The sequence below is a fragment of the Coregonus clupeaformis genome, chromosome 1 (genome assembly GCF_020615455.1).
Source record: "Coregonus clupeaformis isolate EN_2021a chromosome 1, ASM2061545v1, whole genome shotgun sequence".
Classification (NCBI taxonomy): Eukaryota; Metazoa; Chordata; class Actinopteri; order Salmoniformes; family Salmonidae; genus Coregonus; species Coregonus clupeaformis.
Window position 1 is genome coordinate 17,970,928 of NC_059192.1, and position 22,783 is coordinate 17,993,710.

At 43.5% G+C, this 22,783-nt stretch overlaps 1 protein-coding gene across 1 annotated transcript; it reads left to right on the forward strand.

Annotated features, from left to right (window-relative positions):
• The first annotated feature begins 7,284 nt into the window (after positions 1 to 7,284).
• Positions 7,285 to 22,334, forward strand: LOC121582096 (V-set and transmembrane domain-containing protein 4-like). Its single transcript, XM_041897652.2, has 9 exons — positions 7,285 to 7,485; positions 9,779 to 10,183; positions 18,655 to 18,708; positions 18,878 to 18,985; positions 19,165 to 19,198; positions 19,346 to 19,467; positions 20,190 to 20,254; positions 20,515 to 20,630; positions 20,901 to 22,334. The coding sequence occupies exons 1-9, from the start codon at positions 7,434 to 7,436 to the stop codon at positions 21,040 to 21,042; spliced, it is 1,098 nt and encodes a 365-aa protein (XP_041753586.2). The 5' UTR covers positions 7,285 to 7,433; the 3' UTR covers positions 21,043 to 22,334.
• The last annotated feature ends 449 nt before the right edge of the window (positions 22,335 to 22,783 follow it).

The following is a 22,783-nucleotide window of genomic DNA, read 5'->3' on the forward strand; positions in this document are numbered from 1 at the left end:
TGAACCAGGTAAGAAAGAAAAACACTCATTTTCATGGAGTAGTTATCAAATAAAATGTTTCCTCAATATTCATATCTATACTATAATGAGTCCTTTTTCTGTCAGTTGAGAACATTCAATAGGCTCCCATTTAGTTAGTGACCGATGCAGCTCAAACACTGACATGTCAAACAAGCCAATCCCCTATTATAATCCAATGCCTTCCGATTCCAATTGAGAACCACTGATGCACTCAAAGCATTTCAAATCAACACAGGTCCATACAGAGACCGAGGACCTAACTGGACCTTTCTTTCATCAGACTGAAGAAAAAGTAAACACATTGCAAAAGATTGCATTCAACAGCTCTCACGTGTGAACTGGCCTCTTGAGCAATACAAGCAACTGGATGCAGCTGCTTTCACAACATGCTGTTGATGACTTGGTTTGCATATTACATTCTTAACATTGTGTGTTGATTTTTCTCAGATGCCACATATGCTTGGATTGGGGCAGGGATCGGGCTCTTCTTTGCTCTCTGTTTTATTGGCAGCAAGCTCTACATGATTAAAAAGTACATGCTTGACAATGAAGTTTCAGGTAAATGCATAGGCATTACAGTATAGTAGCATACCTACATAGCTTTACATTTCTCTACACTGAACATGATTCCCTGATATTTGTGAACTGAAAAGCATTCTTTACTTGTTTTTAGAGGATTCTGTAAAAAGAACATCTCTTCGGTAAGTGGACAGTATGCAAGTAGTCCTTGAGTGGTTTTTGTCAACAGAAAATAATATAACACGATGGTAGTATCGATATACAACAACTTTGTACTTCACTTCTCATGTGTGGTTTTATTCCTTTTGCTAATAGAACTGCTTTGGTGGACATGAAGGACTGAAGAAGAGTAACTGATACATGAAGAGAACAGAACACCATCGAATACTGAAGATAAATGGCATCTACTAATTTGTCCCAAAAAATGTAATTCACTGTTTGTTAGAGGGCATACACGATGTGAATAACAATTTAGTAATGTGTGTGTTGGAAGAGGGTCCACCCTATGTTCCCTCAGCCCTATGTTCCCTCAGCCCTATGTTCCCTCAGCGCTACGTTCCCTCAGCCCTACGTTCCCTCAGCCCTTTGTTCCCTCAGCCCTTTGTTCCCTCAGCCCTGTGTTCCCTCAGCCCTATGTTCCCTCAGCCCTACGTTCCCTCAGCCCTACGTTCCCTCAGCCCTATGTTCCCTCAGCCCTTTGTTCCCTCAGCCCTATGTTCCCTCAACCCTATGTTCCCTCAACCTTATGTTCCCTCGGCCCTGTGTTCCCTCAACCCTATGTTCCCTCAGCCCTATGTTTCCTCAGCCCTATGTTCCCTCAGCCCTATGTTCCCTCAGCCCTATGTTCCCTCAACCCTATGTTCTCTCAACCCTATGTTCCCTCAACCCTATGTTCCCTCAACCTTATGTTCCCTCAGCCCTGTGTTCCCTCAACCCTATGATCCCTCAGCCCTATGTTCCCTCAGCCCTATGTTCCCTCTTCCCTATGTTCCCTCAGCCCTGTGTTCCCTCAACCCTAAATACATTTGCATGTACAATAAACAGAATATACAGACCAAATATATAGACACATCACAATCCACATACAGTATGTACACTATGAACACTGAAGCTAAACACTACAGGCTACACTATGAACACTGAAGCTGAACACTACAGGCTATACTATGAACACTGAAGCTAAACACTACAGGCTACACTATGAACACTGAAACTAAACACTACAGGCTACACTATGAACACTGAAGCGAAACACTACAGGCTACACTATGAACACTGAAACTAAACACTACAGGCTATACTATGAACACTGAAGCTAAACACTACAGGCTACACTATGAACACTGAAGCTGAACACTACAGGCTACACTATGAACACTGAAGCTGAACACTACAGGCTACACTATGAACACTGAAGCTAAACACTACAGGCTACACTATGAACACTGAAGCTAAACACTACAGGCTACACTATGAACACTGAAGCTAAACACTACAGGCTACACTATGAACACTGAAGCTAAACACTACAGGCTACACTATGAACACTGAAGCTAAACACTACAGGCTACACTATGAACACTGAAGCTAAACACTACAGGCTACATTACAGACACTGAAACTAAACACTACAGGCTACACTATGAACACTGAAGCTAAACACTACAGGCTACACTATGAACACTGAAGCTAAACACTACAGGCTACACTATGAACACTGAAGCGAAACACTACAGGCTACACTATGAACACTGAAGCTAAACACTACAGGCTACACTATGAACACTGAAGCGAAACACTACAGGCTACACTATGAACACTGAAACTAAACACTACAGGCTACACTATGAACACTGAAGCTAAACACTACAGGCTACACTATGAACACTGAAACTAAACACTACAGGCTACACTATGAACACTGAAACTAAACACTACAGGCTACACTATGAACATTGAAGCTAAACACTACAGGCTACACTACGAACACTGTAAACTAAATTATAACTGTGCGTGTAGAGATGTATGAATGATGAGCTTACAAAACATTAAGAACACCTGCTCTCTCCATGATATGGACTGACCAGGTGAATCCAGGTGAAATCAATTTCAATCAGTGTAGATGAAGGGGAGGCGATAGGTTAAATAAAGATTTGTAAGCATTGAGGAGATTGAGACATAGATTGTGTATGTGTGCCCTTCAGAGGGTGAATGGGCAAGACAAAAGATGTACAGTTTTTTACGATTGCTTACACACTAAAATTAAACTTTTCCCACAATTAGCAAAACCTTACACTCAAGGAGCAAAACACAAGGCTAGATTTGCACAACTGTAAGCACATTGTCAGCTTCACACTATTTGCAAAACATTACCCACAGTGATTGGCAAAACACTAAACACACTTGTATTCATCAGACACAGAAGTATATCATGATGTCAATTCCTTGCAATTCCAAAGCACTGACTGTCAAATTACCACACCTATGAGCCAATCTGTTAAACACAGCCATCAGGTATACAAATACATGATTGCTAAATTGTAGACACACCAATCAGGTTTAAGCACTATAAAAATGCAGCAGGTAGGTTCACCTGCCTTCAACCAAAATGGAAGGAGTCAGAAGAAGAGTGAGGGTGAGAGGAGGAGTACACAGAGGAGGAGAAGGAGGTAGAGGAAGAGGCAGAGGCTGAGCCAGAGGTCGAGGAAGACCTGAAGCAGGAGGAGAACGTGCACAAAGAAGAAGAGGACCAAACTTATCAAATGACATTTGTGCAACACTAGTGGACCATGTTGTGAACCACGGATTGACGCTGAGGGAGGCTGGACTGAGAGTTCAGCCAAATCTTAGCAGATATACAGTGGCATCTGTCATAAGGACTTTTCGACAGGAAAACAGGTAAAATAAGATTTGTCTACAGTTACAGTAATCAGCCGCTTATTGTATGCACCATATGAGCACTTGTGATACCCCTTCCTGTGACATTGTACAGTAAGTTACATGTATTATTCTCTACATAGGATTGAGGGTCGGGAACGACAAGGAGGAAGGGGGCCCATATTCACGCAAGAACAAGAGAGAGAGATAATAAACATGGTTTTGGCCAATAATGCTATCAGGCTCAGAGAACTACAAGCCAACATTATCGGTGACCATGCCATTTTCAATAATGTCCATCAGGTCTCTCAGTCAACACTGGCACGCATCCTGAAAAGACATCAGGTTCAAATGAAACAACTTTATCGAGTGCCTTTTGAGCGGAATTCAGAGAGGGTCAAACGGCTGCGGCATGAGTATGTGGAGGTTTGTATTGTTCACTTTAGCACTGTGATGTTGCATACTGCACACATGACTTTTTTACATTGACTGTATACTAGACCTATCCTGAACTACACAATCTTGTCTTTCACTGTATTTCAGAGAGTTTTGCAGATGGATGCTGAGGAAATCCTGCATGAATTCATATATATTGATGAGGCAGGGTTCAACCTCACAAAAGCAAGAAGGAGAGGCAGAAATATCATTGGCCACAGGGCTATAATCAATGTCCCAGGGCAACGTGGGGGTAACATCACCCTTTGCGCTGCCATTTCACAGCATGGGGTTCTCCTCCGTCATGCCAAAATGGGCCCTTACAACACACCTCACATTCTCGCATTTTTGGACCGATTGCACCACATCGTCACAGCAGGTAATGAAATGCACCAGATGCAATACACTGTCATCTGGGACAATGTGTCATTCCACCGCTCTGCTTTGGTCCAGAACTGGTTTCAACACCATCCACAGTTGACATACCTTCCACCACACTCTCCGTTTCTAAACCCTATCGAAGAGTTTTTCTCTGCATGGCGGTGGAAGGTTTACGATCTCCAGCCCCAGGCTCAGGTACCCCTCATTCAGGCCATGGAGGACGCCTGTGACCAAGTCGACGCCGCAGCTGTGCAAGGATGGATTCGACATTAAAGACGGTTCTTCCCGCGTTGTCTTGCTAATGAGGATATTGCTTGTGATGTTGATGAAATTCTCTGGCCAGATCCAGCTAGGCGAAGAGATAATGTATAGGATGTTTACTGTAGTATTTTCTGTACAATATTGTCCGTTTTTTTCAGATTATCTTTTATGTTTGTTGTTGTTGTTATTTACTGTAATTGTAACCTGTACTGGATACAGTATTTTACGTTTGTCTGTTGTTTGCTGAGCTAACAGTGTTATGCACACTGTAGTAGCATGAAAACTGGGACATGTTTTGTTGTGATTCTCCATGTTGACATGTTGACTGATTTGGGTATATGGAGAGAAATTAATGATATTTTCCTCAGTCTGCAGCATTGGTCTTGTGTAGTGTTTGTATAGTTGCACTTTCTCTGTGTACTTCATTTACAGTACTCTAATCACTGAGAATTAGACTTGCTAAAAGTGTTTTAGGTTAGCAACAGCAGTGTGTAACTGGTTCAAAAAGATTGAAGTCATATGAAATGTGTGTGTTTCGTATGGTAACAAAATATTGTTTTCATGAAGTCGTGTATAGTTTTGACAAAAGTGTTCAATTTTGCAAATTATCTGAAGTGTTGTGCTACTTTGGTGTAGGGTTGTGCTAATTGTGTGTAGTGTTTTGACAAACCGGGCCCTGTTTTCAAAATTGTGCTTAAACAATTGAAAAAAACTGTAAGTGACTTTGAACAGGGTATGGTAGTAGGTGCCAGGCGCATCGGTTTGTGTCAAGAACTGCAACGCTCCTGGGTTTTTCACCCTCAACAGTTTCCAGTGTGTATCAAGAATAGTCCACCACCCAAAGGACATCCAGGCAACTTGACACAACTGTGGGAAGCATTGGAGTCAACATGGGCCAGCATCCCTGTGGAACGCTTTCGACACCTTGCAGAGTCCATGCCCCGACAATTTGAAGCTGTTCTGAGGGCAAAAGGTTGGGGCTGCAACTCAATATTTGGAAGGTGTTCCTAATGGTTGGTATACTCATTGTATGTGGGAGTCAGTCCCTGCAGGGTGTAAAGGCAGTGCAAGAGCAATATGCAATGATGATTGGCTGAGGGAACATAGGGCTGACAGAATATAGGGCTGAGGGAGCATAGGGCTGAGGGAACATAGGGTTGAGGAACAGGGGGCTGATGGAACATAGACAAGTGTCTTCACTATTTCCAGTATGTTCACTGTTACTGAACACTGTTCCTGAACACTCGATAGTATTTATGTGAGCTGGTACCTTCTCAGCCACAAATGGAACTGACCTTGTCCTGTGTGTGAAAAACAGGACCAATGAGATCATTCCTATCCAGCGTCTCTAGTGACAGGGGTCAGAGGTCAGGGGGAGTGGTTTACAGGGTGTTAGCAGGGTGGCGTGGAATCCCCAGAAGCAGGGTTTCCACTAGCTTATATAGCCACAAAGTCAGATTCCACAGTCACAAATTCCAAATTTCCTTTTTGGTCTTAATTTAAGGTTAGGGTTAGGCATAAGGTTAGCAGTGTGGTTAATGTTAGAGTTTAGGCTAGGGTTAGGCTTCAAATAAAAATGTAAGAAGATCAATTGTAGAAATGGGCAAGGTTTATGACTTTCTGTCTATAGAAACTAGTGACGACCCAGAAGCAGCTCAGGGTCAAGGGTCAATGGGGTCGTCTTCTCTTCACGTTTTGCTGCACGCAACTTCTGAATCTTCATGTTTCACACTGTCTCCCTCCACCCTGTAATTCAATATTTGCCATGTTTGGAAATATAATGGTGGAAGTTCTGAATGTCCCTCTTTTCACATTAAACATGTTTTCAGCTGCAGCCAGTTTAAATGTACTTCATTTATCTGTATGATTGATGGACGAATACATCAAACATTATTTCAGAAATATCCTGACTTCATTAAATCATACAAACTCCAAATATGCTTGCTATTTCAGCTAAACCTACTTCTGTTCATATGACACAAATAGAGACAAATAACTCGTTTCTATTAGAAACACTATCAATATACTTCCCACAAGGTGGCAGTATTACTTCCCATTGATAGCTCCATAACAAGGCAGCTTGCCGAAACTCCAACTCTACAACTCACAGGATCTTGTTAACATGCCTGTTTACTTTAATTACCCTGCAACCAGGTCAGTCTTAACTGCCTTCTGTTGAATAGACATAGACTTTGATTTAAAGGAACAGAGAGAGTGAGTGTATGTGACGGAGATTACAATGCAAACGTCAGATGCACTTATAATTATCCTCAATAGACGTGCTTTAGCAGTGAAAATACAGTAACTCCCCCATGCTCTATGTAAGTGTCTTCTCAGACGCTTGTCAAGTTTCTGGGGATGCTGCCTAGCTCAACATTTTCTATCAAACTCACAACCAAGATGATTGCATTTCCAGCCGCGGAGATGGATGAAGAAATAGCAATCCGAGCATGGATAGAATATAAGTCTCGCTAGCTCTAAGACAAATGGATGCATGAATACAGTCACGTATTATTTAAGAAGAGTGAATGTTTGAACTAAACTCTAGTGTGTCTATAAAGAGAGGAAACAGAGCTGCTCTCACAAATCCCGTACAAAGATTGTCTGTGGGCTCCAGTTACACAGACAGAGACAGCCCTGCTACATCCTCCCTCATTGTGTGTGAGTCCGATCGACTCGGCATCAAAGCTATAGCACAACACACTCCTTCCTTCCTCCTGCACAGGAAATTGCATTTCCCACTTTCTGCCAAGCAGAGGAGTGAGGTGGGTGGGGTTGTCTGCTGGGAGGGTGAGGAGGGTGGTTCTAAGCAGAAACAGAGCGAACCCTATTTCATATTACACATGAATGCAGAAAAAAAGAAAAGGGGAATCCTGAGCTGAGGCTCTTTACTTTGGGAGACATTTAACTGTTTTTTATGGAGACTGCTGGTCTGGAAAATGAAGATCTCTTCAGTGGTCATAGTTCTCCTGACCAGAGCGTTCATTGGAGGTAAGCAACTTTATTTTTCTATTTAGGTGACTGGGTTCTAATGGAAAATAGTGTTTTTAGGTCATGATATGAAATTTGGCAATACCTTGAAGAGGTAGGTATGTGGTGATGGATACAGAGAGAGAGGGAGAGAGAGAGAGAGAGAGAGAGAGAGAGAGAGAGAGAGAGAGAGAGAGAGAGAGAGAGAGAGAGAGATCCCATATCTATTGGGTGAAATACCACTGTAAGCAATCACAGCAGCAAGATTCGTGACCTGTTGCCACAAGAAAAGGGCAACCAGTGAAGAACAAACACCATTGTAAATACAACCCATATTTATGTTTATTTATTTTCCCCTTTGTATTTTTACTATTTGTACATTGTCACAACACTGTATAAAGACATAACATGACATTTAAAATGTCTATATTATTTTGGAACTTATTACTGTTCACTTTTTATTGTTTATTTCACTTTTGTTTATTATCTATTTCACTTGCTTTGGCAATGTAAACATATGTTTCCCATGCCAATAAAGCCCCTTGAATTGAATTGAGAGAAAGAGAGAGAGAGAGAGAGAGAGAATGTCATAATAAAAGGTTGGAAAAACTTTTGTTAAATGAGTGAGTGTTAGAAAAACACATTCAGTAAATAAACCATCTGCAGAGAAATTATAAGTTATAAGAAGAAGGACTGTAAACGGAGAAGTTTGTGTTTTCCCTTATTTTTGTTGAAAACAAAACATTGCAAGGTTTTTTGACCCATTTACTGTGGTTTGTGTGACTCTTTCATAAGATGCAGCTTAATAATTTAGCAAAATAAATATATCTAACAAATTATAGATTTCATCTAGAGATGAATAGTTCATTTATTAGTGGTTGGATGGCTTTGTGTGTCACAGACATATGCTTATAGCAAATGGGAAGTTATGAAATGACTTGAAAAACCAGATGTTGCTTTTGTCATTAAACAAATTAGGCCATAAAGTCTGATCCTTAATATGTCTTCCACTTAAAATGAACATATGCTTGCACTTAAGCCAAACACCACTTTCAGATGTCTCACCCACACACATTAATACAGTAGGAAAGAGATACTGTGTATCCTACTGTTGGTCAACATCAGGAAAGATGGATTATCTATGATTATCAATTAGCCCCGTTTATACCTGGTTCTAACATGCAGCCTTTGTCCTGATCTTGTCCACATTCTGATTGGGCCCACAAGTGTAGACGATTGACACATTGTGATCTGATTGTGATCAGATCTTATAAGTGTAAACAAACAAGATCAGGACAAGATTACATGTAAAAATTACCTCGACTAACCTTTACCCCCGCACATTGACTCAGTACCGGTACCCCCTGTATATAGCCTCATTATTGTTATTTTATTGTGTTACTTTTTGTATTTACATTTTTTACTTTAGTTTATTTAGTAAATATTTTCTTAACTCTATTTTCTTAAAACGGCATTGTTAGTTAAGGGCTTGTAAGTAAGCATTTCACGGTATGGTCTACACTTGTTGTATTCAGCGCATGTGACAAATAAAATTTGATTTGATTTGAATTTGGATTTGGATGAAGGACGCATGTTAACGGCAGGTATAAACAGGGCTTAGGTCAACATATCTTCTTCCAACTCCACCAAGGTCTTCATACACCAGCTTAGACTCTTAATGCCTTTTATACCCTATGTGCCGACCAGAACCAACCAGGACCATATTGGTTCAGCTCAATAGTGTAAAATGGGTATTGGTGTCATACAGTATGTAGACTGAGTGTATAAAACATTAGGAACACCTTCCTAATATTGAGTTGCACCCCCTTTTTCCCTCAAAACAGCCTCAATTCGTCGGGGCATGAACTCTACAAGGTGTCGAAAGCGTTCCACAGGGATGTTGGCCCATGTTAACTCCACAGTTGTGGTGGACCATTCTTGATACACATGGGAAACTGTTGAGCGTGAAAAACCCAGCAGCGTTGCAGTTCTTGACACACTCAAATCGGTGCGCCTGGCACCTACTACCATACCCCGTTCAAAGGCACTTCAATCTTTTGTCTTGCCCATTCACCCTCAATGGCACACATACACAATCCATGCCTCAATTGTGTCAAGGCTTAAAAATCCTTCTTTAACCTGTCTCATCCCCTTAATCTACACTGATTGAAGTGCATTTAACAAGTGACATCAATAAGGGATCATAGCTTTCACCTGGATTCACCTGGTCAGTCTATGTCATGGAAAGAGCCTAATGTTTTGTCTACTCAGTGTTTATTTACTGTACATACCCTTCGTGTACTATATCTTTCAGAAGTGTGCCAGGCCATCAACGTCACTGTCACCCCCTCCCCGTTCACGGTGGCCCAGGAGGGCGAGAACGTCACCCTGACCTGCCAGGTGTCCCAGAGACGTCGCTCCAGCAGCCTGCCTGTAGTCAAATGGACCTTCCTTCCCGAACGTTCTTCCAGCGACGAAGAGTTCCTCATCGCCAGGGTCAACATGAGAAAGGCCAGGTTCTATGGGAACTATACCAAGAGCTTCCCCTGGCCTAAACTGAAGCTGACAGTGGTCAAGCAGGGGAAGATTTTCGACCTGCTCATTATGAACATCTCAGAAGAGGACCGCGGACTCTACATATGCCGGGTGCAGGAGTTCAAGAGGCACCAGAACCGATGGAAGGCATCAACGAACTCTACGGCCGCCACCGAGCTTAGAAGTAACTATGGCTTTAAGTGTAGCACTGTCTGTGGTGCAGTAGAATACAACTGATGCAGGTGGTGGTGGTAGTAGCAGTAGCAGTAGTAGTAGTAGTAGTAGTAGTAGTAGTTGTTGTAGTATTAGTAGTAGCAGTAGTAGTAATAGTAGTAGTAGCAGTAGTAGTAGTAGTAGTAGTAGTAGTAGTAGTAGTAGTAGTACAGTGGTAACATTGGTAGTAGCAGTAGCAGTAGCAGCAGCAGCAGCAGCAGTAGCAGTAGCAGTAGCAGTAGTAGTTGTAGTAGTAGTAGTAGTACAGTGGTAATATTAGTAGTAGCAGTAGCAGTAGTAGTAGCGGTAGCTGTAGTAGTAGCAGTAGTAGTAGTAGCAGTAGTAGTAGTAGCAGTATTAGTAGTAGTAGTAGTAATAGTAGTGTTCAAGTGCTGTTTTCTATCCTACTCTGGGAAAAACAGGCAACAACATTTTCCAATGGAAAGACCTCATAATACAGTTAATCAATTACACTTATTAAAAAGCCTCATGACTGTGTGTAAAAAATGACCGTCTAAACCTCTCTGTGGAATATCTGGGCAGGATGAACCAGCTACTGAAGCTGCTACTGTGTTGCATTAGAATGTTATGGAGTGGGTGGGTGTCATTGTCCATGATCGTGTGATTCCAGGCTGCAGCCAATTGTAGCACTGGCTTTGTTAATGATTTTGTCAAGCTTGTTTAAGTCTTTCTTAGCTAAATTATTTTTCCAACACACAATGGCATAGGTCACTATACTCGCCACAACACCACTACAGAACAAACAAAGCATTTTGTTGCATACATTAAAAGATCTAAGCTTCCTTAAAAAGTACAGTCTGGATTGGGCTTTTTTGTAGACACTGTGAGAATTCTCCTTCCAGTTCAGTTTGTTGTCCACTATTACACCCAAGTACTTATAAGAGTCAACAGTACCAATCTCTTCAAAATTAATAGAAATGTGATTAAAAACATATTTATTTGTCCTAAAATCTACCACTATCTCCACTAGCTCAGCAGTAGTAGTAGTAGTAGTAGCAGCAGTAGCAGTAGTAGTAGTAGTAGCAGTAGCAGAAGCAGTAGTAGTAGTAGTAGTAGTAGTAGTAGTAGTAGTAGTAGTAGTAGTAGTAGTAGCAGTAGCAGCAGTAGCAGTAGCAGTAGTAGCACAGTGTTATTACTAGAAGTGGTAGTACCAGTAATAGTAGTAGTAGTTGTTGTAGAAGTAGTAGAAGTAGTAGTAGTAGTAGTAGCAGCAGCAGCAGTATCAGTATCAGCAGCAGCAGCAGTAGTAGAAGTAGTAGTAGTAGTAGTAGCAATAGCAGTAGTAGTAGTAGTGTAGTACAGTGGTAACATTAGAAGTAGTAGTAGTAGTAGCAGTATCAGCAGCAGTGGTAGTAGTAGTAGTAGTAGTAGTAGTAGTAGTAGTAGTAGTAGTAGTAGTAGCAGCAGCAGCAGCAGCCGTAGCAGTAGCAGTAGCAGCAGTAGTAGTAGTAGTAGTAGTAGTAGCAGTAGCAGTAGTATTAGTAGTGTAGTACAGTGGTAACATTACATTTACATTTACATTTACGTCATTTAGCAGACGCTCTTATATTTATTTATTTTTTTTGGGGGGGTAGTAGTAGTAGTGCAGTGGTAACATTATAAGTAGTAGTAGTAGTAGTAGTAGTAGCAGTAGCAGTAGTAGTAGTAGTAGTAGTAGTAGTAGTATCAGCAGCAGCAGCAGTAGTAGTAGTAGTAGTAGTAGTAGTAGTAGTAGTAGTAGTAGTATCAGCAGCAGCAGTAGTAGTAGTAGCAGTTGTAGTGTCCTACAGTGGTAACATTAGAAGTAGTAGTAGTAGGAGTAGGAGTAGCATTAGCAGTAGTAGTAGTAGTAGTAGTGGTAGTAGTAGTAGTAGTAGTAGTAGTATCAGCAGCAGTAGTAGTAGTAGTAGTAGTAGTAGTAGTAGTAGTAGTAGTAGTAGTAGTAGTAGTAGTAGTAGTAGTAGTAGTAGTAGTATCAGCAGCAGTAGTAGTAGTAGTAGTAGTAGTAGTAGTAGTAGTAGTAGTAGTAGTAGTAGTAGTAGTAGTAGTAGTAGTAGTAGTAGTAGTAGCAGTTGTAGTGTCCTACAGTGGTAACATTATAAGTAGTAGTAGTAGGAGTAGGAGTACAGTCCAATGTTAGCCAGAACCACAGCTGGCTGACCTATTTTCGGGTTCCATCGATCATGAGAAGGAGGAGATTGTGTCATGTTTAATGAAAGGTCCTGTTTTTCATTGTGGAAGGGAGTTCCATGGTTTTGAACAAGCTTGAAAAGAAGTGATACTTCATTGCGATACGTTTCATGGCAGCTAGTGGTTAGAGGGCTTTCTAATGCTGGCACGACAAGATAGAGTATATTTTATTCTCTGAAGCTAATGTCAGCCCTTCAGTTCTGCCAGTTCGATGCACAACATTCTGTGAAAGGATCTAAGCAGCATACACTGTAGCAAAGCAGATGTATTCTCCCTTTCTAAGTTATTAGACTTAACCATTTTTTTCCATGAAATCATTTGTGCCGGCTGTGACATTTGACTGTCCAGTCTGAGCCCGAGTAGACAGACTAGCGGAATATCAGAGGTAAGGGAACACTGGCACCATCACCACCAAACACATATTGACTTTGGCTACAACCAGGAGTTTCCCTCCCCTACGTATTATACACACATATCATCATGGCTAGAAGTGAGTGAACTCGATATTGAGAGAACAAGAGATGTAGAATGAGACTCCCCAACGTCAGAGCGTCTATGGTGTCCTGGGGGTTGGTTGACTAGACAACTGCATAGTAGTGCGTATGTAAGTGAGATCATTTCTATAGACTCATTTTGCATTTACATTTTGGTAATTTAGCAGATGCTCTTATCCTGAGCGACTTACAGGAGCAATTATGGTTAAGTGCCTTGCTCAAGGGCACATCGACAGATTTTTTCTCTCCACAGCTAGCTTGAAATGTCGCCAACAGTGCGATCCCAACGGTGCAATCCTTTTACGCTGCTGCTACTCTCTGTTTATTATCTATGCATAGTCACTTTAACTCTACCCACATGTACATATTACCTCAACTACCTCAACTAACCTGTGTCCCCGCACATTGTGTCTGTACCGGTACCCCCTGTATATAGCCTCCCTACTGTTATTTTATTTTACTGCTGCTCTTTAGTTATTTGTTATTTTTATTTTTTACTGATCTATTTTTTACTTAACACTTATTTTTCTTAAAACTGCATTGTTGGTTAAGGGCTTGTAAGTAAGCATTTCACTGTAAGGTCTACACCTGTTGTATCCAGCGTATGTGGCAAATCTAATTTGATTTGATTATATTTTCTATAGCTCAACTGGCTCATATTAGGGCTGGGAATTTCCTGGGACCACGATACTGATACAATATGTATCGTGATTTTCCCCATGCTCCCCATTCTGTATGTGTTGCGATTCGATACTGCAATTTTATTGCGATTTGATGTTCCAAACATATTGCTCACTATTTGTCTGCTGCAGAGAGACGAGAGAGCATGAGAAAATGTGTTTGATCAGTCATGGAAATAAATGTGCTGAAAACCTGTTGGCTCACTATTTAAAAAGAAGATGGAGAACAAGCTATACGATGAAAAATACTGGCGTTTTGGCTCAGGTACAGTTGCTTAGGGCTAGCTAACGCTACCTAGCAACAACAAAAAAATATTTTGTTGCGAGGCAGGGGGCCCTGGGTTCGAGCCGTGGTATGGTCAGTTACCCTGAGATGTACTCAGGGAGGAAGCTAATATTGCTAAGCTAGTACCACAGGAGGTTGTTTGCACCTTAATTGGGAAGGACGGCCTCGTGGTAACAGCTGGAGCGAAATCAGTGGAATGTTATCAATACATCAAACACATGGTTTCCAGGTGTTAGATGCCATTCCATTTGCTCCGTTCCGGCCATTGTTATGAGCTGTCCTCCCCTCAGCAGCCTCCACTGGTTAGTAAACTGACGACGGTTTCACGTAGGCTCAACACCTGGCCACCTGATGTGTCAACACTACAGGAATTCCTTTGGTCTTACGCCAGACATCCTACTCTTCCCGAAATCCGGCAATATGGTAGGCTATAGTATACAAACCAAAAGTTCACAGGGTTTGATGGGTTAGGGGAAACAAACTGAAAACAGTGTGAAGTAGTAGTAAACAATGCAGCCTTTTTAACACTGAGATATTTAGACATCGTGTGTGGGCTGGGAGAATAGAAAGTGTGACTTTTTTAAGAGGTACGTAGAACTGTGGTGAAACGAATGTGGTCGGCACCGTCTGCAGCATTAGGATATTCTAGGACTCTAGGGTTTAGTATGGGCAAGACTAAAAACAGAGCTCCAGGAATGAGGCCACCCTTAATGTTTCAGGGGCCTCGCATGGAGAAAGAGGGTGATGCATAGAGGGTAGAGAAAAGTGAAGAAAGAGGATGTTAAAGGGAAGGATGTTTTGAAGGTTTTTGTGATGAGGACTTTTGTCTGGATCATCACTGCATACTGGTATTCATTTCTTATTTTTTTCTTTACGTTTGATGACTGCTCTGACGTAGCCCAAAGTGACCCATTGAATTGGTCTATTGATTGCGGAAGACAGTATTTATCCCTTATTAAACAGAATGCAGATCTGTCTTAGGGACGCTATTCATTCGATCTGTGTACCATCACTGTGTGAGGATATAATGAGAGACTTCCTATCAAAAAGCAAGGGAGAGTATATATGAATGGAATCAATTGAACAGTGACAGACACTTCTTTGGCTCCATTCAGTGCTACAGATTCAGATTACTCATATTATTCCAGCATGTGCAGCTGGCCTTTTGGCTCTGTGCATATTCGTAATGTCCTATTGAAGTCATACTATATGATTCATGGCAAAGAAGAGTCTTTCTGTACCAGGATATTGTACACTTGCTCTCTGATGATCACTCTCTAAAAACAAAAACAGCTTTGTGTCACGATCGTCTGAAGGATGAGACCAACGCGCAGCGCGTGTACCGATAAACATGATGACTTTATTTAATTAAAGTGCAACACGACAAAACAATAAACCACGATCATGAAGTTCCACGGTGCACTCACCGTAACGGAAACAAAAAACCCACAAACCCCACAGGAAAACATTCAGAATAAATATGGCTCCCAATCAGAGATAACGAGCCGACAGCTGACACTCGTTACCTCCGATTGGGAGTCATAGACAAACCTAGAAATACAACCAACAGAAAGGCAAACCTAGAAATACAAAACCAAAACAAAAGACACCCTAAATGAAAATAACAACCCTGGCTCAACAATCAGAGTCCCTGGAGCCAGAGTGTTACAGTACCCCCCTAAAGGTGCGCACTCCGGGCGCACCAGCATACCGTCTGGGGAGGGTCTGGGTGGGCGTCTGTCCAGGTGGCGGCTCTGGCCCAGGTCGTGGTCCCCACCCCACCATAGTCATTACCCACTTAATATGCCTCCTACACATTACCCCCCAACTACACCCCACTGGGGTAAGGGGCGGCACCGGACTAAGGGGCAGCACCGGACTAAGGACCAGCACCGGGATAAGGGGCAGCACCGGGCTAGGGGGCAGCACCGGGCTAAGGGGCAGCACCGGGCTAAGGGCCAGCACCGGGATAAGGACCAGCACCAGGCTAAGGAACAGTACCTGACTAAGTGGCAGCACCGGACTGAGGGCAGCTCCGGACTGAATGGCGGATCCTGGCTGGCTGGCTCTGGCGGATCCTGCTGCTCGTGGCTGGCTGACGGATCTGGCTGCTCATGGCAGGCGGAAGGCTCTGGCTGATCCTGTCTGGCAGAAGGCTCTGGCTGATCCTGTCTGGCAGAAGGCTCTGGCTGATCCCGTCTGGCAGAAGGCTCTGGCTGATCCTGTCTGGCGGAAGGCTCTGGCTGATCCTGTCTGGCGGAAGGCTCCAGCGGCTCCCGGTCTGGCGGGACGGCTCTGATGGCTCATGGCAGACGGGCGGCTTTGCAGACTTTGGGCAGACCGGGCAGTTCAGGCCCCGTTGGGCAGACCGGGCAGTTCAGGCGCCGTTGGGCAGACGGGCAGTTCAGGCGCCGTTGGGCCGGACGGACAGTTCAGGCCCTGTTGGGCAGACGGCAGACTCTGGCCGTCTGAGGCGCATCGGAGGCCTGTGGCGTGGTGCCGGAACTGGAGGTACCGGGCTGAGGACACGCATCACAGGGCTAGTGGGGAGAAGCAACAGGGCATGCTTGGCCCTGGGGACGCACCGTAGGCCTGTTGCGTGGTGCCGGAACTGGAGGTACCGGGCTGAGGACACGCATCACAGAGGCTAGTGCGGGGAGAAGCAACAGGGCATGCTTGGCCCTGGGGGCGCACCGTAGGCCTGTTGCGTGGTGCCGGAACTGGAGGTACGGACTGAGGACACGCATCACAGGGCTAGTGCGGGGAGAAGCAACAGGGCATGCTGGACCCTGAGAACGCACATAAGGGCTAGTACGGAGAGCCGGAACAGGGCAGACCGGGCTGGCGAAGCGCACCGTATCCATGGTGCGGGGAGCAGGAACAGGCCGGGCTGGGCTGGCGACGCGCACCGTATCCCTGGTGCGGGTGGCCGGAACAGGCCGGGCCGGGCTGGCGAAGCGCACCGTATCCATGGTGCGGGGGCAGGAACAGGCCGGGCTGGGCTGGCGAAGCGCACCGTATCCATCGCGGTGCGGGGAGCAGGAACAGGCCGGGCTGGGCTGGCGACGCGCACCGTATCCCTGGTGCGAGTGGCCGGAACAGGCCGGGCCGGGCTGGCGTAGCGCACCGTATCCATGGTGCGGGGAGCAGGAACAGGCCGGTCCGTACCGGGAACACACACCACTGGCCTCAACCGAGGATCAGGAACGGGCCGGACCGGACTGGCAACACACGTCAGTCTTTCACGCCGTGCCACAAACACTTCCCTTCCTCTACTCGCCAATGGCTCCCGTATTCCGTTAGCCTTCTCTCCTTTTCTCCCTGTGGCAGCCTCCTGCTGCCCAGCCGCCCAAGCCATGTGCCCCCCCCCAAAAATTTCTTGGGGTTGCCTCTCGTCCTTCCGACGAAAAACCTGCTGCCGCCGATGCTCCTCTCTCGCCAGGGCCTTGATCTTTCCCCAAGGTCCCTTGCCTCCGAGCATGTCCTCCCAGGACCACGATGTGCCCACCTGGGCCATCGCCAGCCTCTCCATCTCCTTGCCCGGCGCCTCCACCCATGTCCAGTCTCTTTGCTCCTGTACACGCTGCTTGGTCTTGGTATGGTGGGTTTTTCTGTCACGATCGTCTGAAGGATGAGACCAACGCGCAGCGCGTGTACCGATAAACATGATGACTTTATTTAATTAAAGTGCAACACGACAAAACAATAAACCACGATCATGAAGTCCTCAGTGACACGACTGAAACGGAAACAAAAACCCACAATTCCCACAGGAAAACATTCAGAATAAATATGGCTCCCAATCAGAGATAACGAGCCGACAGCTGACACTCGTTACCTCCGATTGGGAGTCATAGACAAACCTAGAAATACAACCAACAGAAAGGCAAACCTAGAAATACAAAACCAAAACAAAAGACACCCTAAATGAAAATAACAACCCTGGCTCAACAATCAGAGTCCCTGGAGCCAGAGTGTTACACTTTGAAGTAGATTCGGGACTCCTCAATCAGACTTGGGAACCAAAAAAACATGATCGAGTGTAGCTTCACCTAGATAGGAACAAGCTATAGAAATTACAGTAAAGAATGTATGGCAAGAAAAGTATATACTTGGCAAACACAACTAGAGCAAATACCGAGCCAAGACTCATAGCTCGCTGTCATCTACCTCAGACTAAGGTTTCCAAATAGTTGAATGTAGGCCATAAATATGGTCGGCAGAGTCAAAGCAAGTGCTGCTGGTTTAGCATCGAGGGATATGCTCTAGAGGTAACCCCAGTTTAAGGGTCAGTGCTATCCGGGATCCTTGGGACATCCCTACCCTAAACCTGACCCTAACCGTAACCCTTACCTAACCCTAACCTTAACCCTTACCTAACCCTAACCTTAACCCTTACCTTAATTTTAAATTTCAACTTCAACGGGGTAGTCCCAAGGATCCTGGATTGGAACAGACCCAGTTTAAGCCCTTTGGACAGGCTAACGTGCAGTACACGGAGACAGGCTCCAGCCCAGTAACCCTGGAGCTCTGGCGGCTAGCTAAGCTAAGTATGGCTGCTATGGGTGAGAGAGGCTGTCGTCAGCTGCTGGCGGTTTGGGGTATTTCAGGACGGCTCGGTGGGTGTTAGCTACCACTAGCCAGTGATTCAGGAAGAGGATCCTGAGGAAAGGATAACCTCAATGCTGTCATCCTACGCCGAGCCACCTACAATTAGATATATTTCAACTGTATAATCAGGCAGAATGGTAGACACACTGATGACCATGGACTTTCCCTGGTTTCCTTTCAGTGCATGTCCTACCAGCGACCACGGCCAAGAAGAGTCTGTGGAGACTGTTTGAAGGTAAGAACGCAACTCTCTTGTTCTCTGCATTGTACTTGACTAAAATAACGCAACAACAATAAATATGTCCTAAATATTTCTGCATAAGTGACTGACAACTGAAACACGAGTCTTCAGAGTTGTACGATACTATGACTGTGACTAATCTGGTTGGTTTTGTGTGTTTCAGACGTGTACCTGTGCGCTGTGCTGATCTGCTCTGTTGGACTGTTGTGCATGTGCATGTTCACCGTGGCGGTGACCTGCCAATATGTTCAGAGGAAGAAGAAGTTAAAAGGTGAGTAACACCCTATCCCCCCTCTTTCCATTCAACACTGAAACACTAATCTGGGCCACATTAACAGATCATTTAAAGCTAATGGACTCTGAGATGTAAAGCCAAGGCACGCTTTTTGATGACATGGTACAATGTTTTTTGCCCATCCTGCACTAATGCTTTGTCTCATTGCCTCATAGACAACTACCATTTGGTCAAGAGCCTACAGAACAGGTAACCTTCATCATTCAAACTAAAGTAACTGTGACTTATACTTCATCCACTATGGTACACACAGACTCTTTTCTTCCATGACTGCGATGGATACTTACATTTCCCTGCTTTAATTCTGCTGTGAACATGCCTGTCTGCTGTCTGCAGTTCAGGGGAGATGGTGACCAGTCTAGTCAGTGTGTCTTCTGCCCTGCCCAAAAAGCAGAGGAGGTACAGGAAGAAACGGAGCAAAACGCAGTCAGAGATACCACCAGAAATACCAGTTAAAGGTAAACAGACAGACTCTCAACAACATCATACATCTGTACCACAATTTCCCCTACCCAAGCATGTATGTTTTCTTACAAGCCTATCTTCATATCCACATTTGGGTATATGGTCTGGGGGAGGGAATGTGGTTAAAGTGATCATCAGAGCATAAAGGTGTACTGAAAACGGTGTGCTTCCTGATGCTAGAGATGTGAATTATCTGAGGAACATTGCTTTACTTGCTACTACCTTTTGAGTCCATATATGGATCTACTATACTGTACGTGCTGGAATAGATCAACTGGAAAAAGAGCAAAGCAACTTTTCTTTTCAACTCTTTGTGATATCAGTGTGTTACCAGAAATAGTGCCAAGTTTATGGTCAACTAATCATGTAAGACAGCTGATTTTAAGAAAGTAACGTTTGTTCTTGATGGTGATATTTTGGTTCACCCTTGAGATTAATAGGCTGATGTTCGGCAGTTTTAAAGTGTTGCATCTGTCTCACAAGGAGTTCATGTCATGTTGTAGTAGTCTGAATGTGTCAAACGTATGTCTGTTCAACTCTGCTTTGACGTCTGCGTCCAAATCATCACTAATCAATGACAGGACGGGCATGTAAACATTGCAGACGGAGAACATTTTCGTTCTGGGTTTGGGTTTGAGGGGGAATATGTTTTTTGTTACACAGACAATGTGTTCCCTCGCTGCATACAGTAAATGATCATTGTATTCTTCCACAGCACCCATAGCAGACAAAATCCCAAAACCCAAACTTTTAAAGGTACAGCCGATGAAAGTGGTCTTGGTAAGTGTTCTGGGGTAACTCCTGATTCTTACATACAATTTGTTAGGCAACAGCTACAGTATTTCTGTAGAGGGCTGTCCAGAAATCTAGCATTTTCCTTTAAGTTGTTTTACTTTAAGTTTTACTTAGTTCGATTTTTGTGTATATGTGACTGTTATCCCGAGGTAATTATTGTCCAGTATCATATTGTAATAGACACAACATGAATAACTCGATTGACAAGTCTGCTTCTTCACACGTTTCATCTTTCTCCCCTGTAGCCGAAGATTACAGAGGAGAGCCTGACATATGCAGAGTTGGAGCTGGTCAAGCCTCTGCCGGACAACAAAGCCTCGTGCACAAGCACCGTGTACGCCCAGATCCTCTTTGAGGAGAGGCAAGTATGAGAAACACACCACTTATAGCTGTAGCTCATGTACAACATGTTCTATATATAATCAGCATTATTGTTTTATATAGTGTATTTCAATAAATTATTGGCAAGTTATTTGTATTTTTTTACAAAGCCAAAATGAGATGAGACACAAATGGGTTTTCTATACTGTGTTGAATTCTTATATTACAAATGACTTTTTACATTCTTTATTTTTTTTATATATTTTTTACATCTGCTTGATGTCTGTCATCTTCTGCTATGTTATTACAGCAGTACTGCAGCTGCGAAGGTTGACATTAAGGCAACAATTAGACGCCCACCCTCAGGCGATACATTTGTGCTATCACACAGCTCTTTCAACTGGTGCCAAAGTCAACGGGCTCTTGGTGACCCACTGTACTCAGAGCTGTGATCAGCTGTGACGGAACAGTTTAACTGGCTGCAAACAAAAGTCATTGTTTGGTTTGACTTGTAGCACCAGTGTATTCCTCTCACCTTATGATTACATAGCACATCATTAGGTGAGATTTTTGTAGTTTTGACTCCTGATAAGAACTACACCAATGACTAACTGCCGTTTCTTTATCTCTCAAGATCTGCACAACAGCGGAGATATTGTCTTCTGGTTTTTACTTTTCCGTGAATTTAAGTGTGTGTAAAAATGCTTAGTATGTTTAATGACCCCTTGGCTTTAACCATGGTAAAGTGAGCAAAACAAAAGGTAATTTTTTCTCCCCCAGTGAACTTGAAATGCCAGACATCCAGGCACCATAACCATTCCCCATCCCCCATTAGTCTCTCTCATTCATGAAGATCTATACATTGACTAATAATCCCCAGAGTGCATTGAGACGATTCCATGTAGGAAAAAAACAAGTCCTTCCCACATACATTGACCACAATGAAATCTATCTACACACATCTACACAATGACTCAAAGTAAACTTCCTGGGGTGAGAAAAATATCTTAAAACCTTTTTAAACTGTGAAAATTAGTCTCCTCCAAACCACATTTGACTTAATGGGAGGCCACTGCGTGGACCTCTAACTAGAACCATGTGTGAATGCTGAACATTGCACTTTCCTCTGCACTTTTCCTCTGCCATTCGTTTCACCCGGAGAGTGCCGTCGTCCGCACTCGTCAACATTACTCTCCTTTCTATTTGGAGCGCTTCTGTTGTTTGTTTTTGTCATTTGAAATGACATGTCGTCGTTGTCTGATGAAAACCTTGTAACTCCATTTTTGCCAATTTAAATGTTTTTACATTTATTCAATGTACTCTCAACATATCAATTCACTAGGACCAAGAAAATGTATTCAAAATAGCTTCTGAGGTTTCATAATTGTATGTTTGTTTCATTTACTGAAAAGTTTCTGTTTTGGAGATAAGAGGTTTTCATCAGACAGCGATGATATGTGTGTGTATAATGTATTATAAATGTGTTGTATAAACATAAAGCAGATGCATATGATCAGTGGTTATTAATCGCGTTTCCTTGTGCTTTCCTTCAAACCTCAACAGGATATCACTTCAGTGAAAAGTCATGTTATAAGGAAAAGGGAAATCGAACAACTAGCAGGTAAAAGAGAGATTTTGTGGTTTGACCATACCTCCATGTGTGCTTAATTGAGGAAATGGAGAGTGGGGTAAGGAGTGTCTCCTATTGTGGAGGAATAACTGTAATGAGAGAGAGAGAGAGAGAGAGAGAGAGAGAGAGAGAGAGAGAGAGAGAGAGAGAGAGAGAGAGAGAGAGAGAGAGAGAGAGAGAGAGAGAGAGAGAGAGAGAGAGAGAGAGACTAAATGAGAGGAGCAGTGTAACAGGCCCAGACAGGTTAGCAGAGGGAGCATTCGGAGTGACTTTAAATAGACCCAAAGAACAGTCTGCCTCCCTGCCCTGCACTCAGATGAAACTACAGAAGCCAGGGGGAAAAAAAGAAAAACAAAGCATATTTTTTTGTGTGTCACGGAGGTGGTCAGATCTAAAGTCTCCAGACATCACAAAGTTTCTGAATTGCAGTGTACAGTAAACATAGTGTAGCTGTTGCCTACGTATATCCTGTGTGGTAAGAGAAATAGGTACCGTGATTGTCAAAGTACCAGTCTGACATCTCTGACTCAGACTCAATAATCTATAGGAAATTAACACTTTAG